Here is a 977-nt window from a genome sequence, read left to right on the forward strand (position 1 = left end):
GAGAGAGAGAGAGAGAGAGAGAGAGAGAGAGAGAGAGAGAGAGCCAAGAACAACCATGTTCGTAAATATAAAGTTTCGCGGGAGAACGTGGGATGTGGTCGCTGTCCCGGTGTCACGGGAATAGCGAGGTCACGGGGAAGCTGTTCCACCGCGAGAGAGAGATAGACGTCGGAGCCGGAGCCGGAGCCGGAGCCGGAGCCGGAGCCAGAGCCGGGGCCGGGGAATACACGGCTGAGGGAGCGCGGCGTTACAAATTTAGAAACACGGCCGAGCGCGGGCCGGCGCGCAGCTCACCGGTTCCTAGGTCCTCCTTGACGTGCAGCGTGCACAGTACGCAGTGCGCTATGTCGAAATACGGGAACATTTTCAGCTTGACAACCTGATTGGCTATATCCAGGAACGCCTCGGGATCCATCGTCGGCAGTAAATAGTAACAACGTTGCTCGCTCTTGCCGCTCGCCTGATCCTACAACAAACCACGACGTTCACACACCTCAGAAGTCTCGGAACACCTCGCGTGAGAATCACGACACGTATGCTCCTTGATTGGCTCAATTTCTACGATTCAAACGTTTGCGACCGAGGACTGAGCGCCCGCGAACGACGCCAGCAGCCAGCTACGTGTTGTCTACTAGCTGCTAGTCTGCAGTCTGCTACTGTCTCGTCGTCTGCTAGGATAACCTAACCTAACCTAACCTTGTGGTCAAAAGTAACAAAAAGAAAGAATCACGATTCCATGCTTTATCGATCAAGTAGTGTTGTTAAACTGCGTGCAGATGGCGATGAAAGACTGAGTTTTAGTAATCTATATATTGATTTCTGCATTGCCGACATGGCATGTAAGGGCGCGTATGCCCGTTCTAGACACCGGAAATAAGTTGGCGCTGCAAGTTCATATTTTTTAATGAACTATAGCTCAAACGATTGCTCCATTCGTATGTATTTGACCGGAAATGAATGTCCGGGAAAGAATCTAC

At 51.7% G+C, this 977-nt stretch overlaps 1 protein-coding gene across 1 annotated transcript in view; it reads right to left on the bottom strand.

The window, feature by feature from the left end:
• The window catches only part of LOC112464081 (trimeric intracellular cation channel type 1B.1), a 7,954-nt gene extending 7,274 nt beyond the window's left edge, over nucleotides 1–680 (bottom strand). The window contains exon 1 of the mRNA XM_025030870.1: nucleotides 295–680. Coding sequence (XP_024886638.1) covers nucleotides 295–415 — 121 coding nt within the window. The 5' untranslated portion in view covers nucleotides 416–680. The remainder of the gene's footprint in view (nucleotides 1–294) is intronic.
• Nucleotides 681–977: the final 297 nt, after the last annotated feature.

This window comes from Temnothorax curvispinosus, unplaced genomic scaffold, assembly GCF_003070985.1.
Source record: "Temnothorax curvispinosus isolate PA1 unplaced genomic scaffold, ASM307098v1 QBEX01013869.1, whole genome shotgun sequence".
In the NCBI taxonomy this organism is placed as follows: Eukaryota; Metazoa; Arthropoda; class Insecta; order Hymenoptera; family Formicidae; genus Temnothorax; species Temnothorax curvispinosus.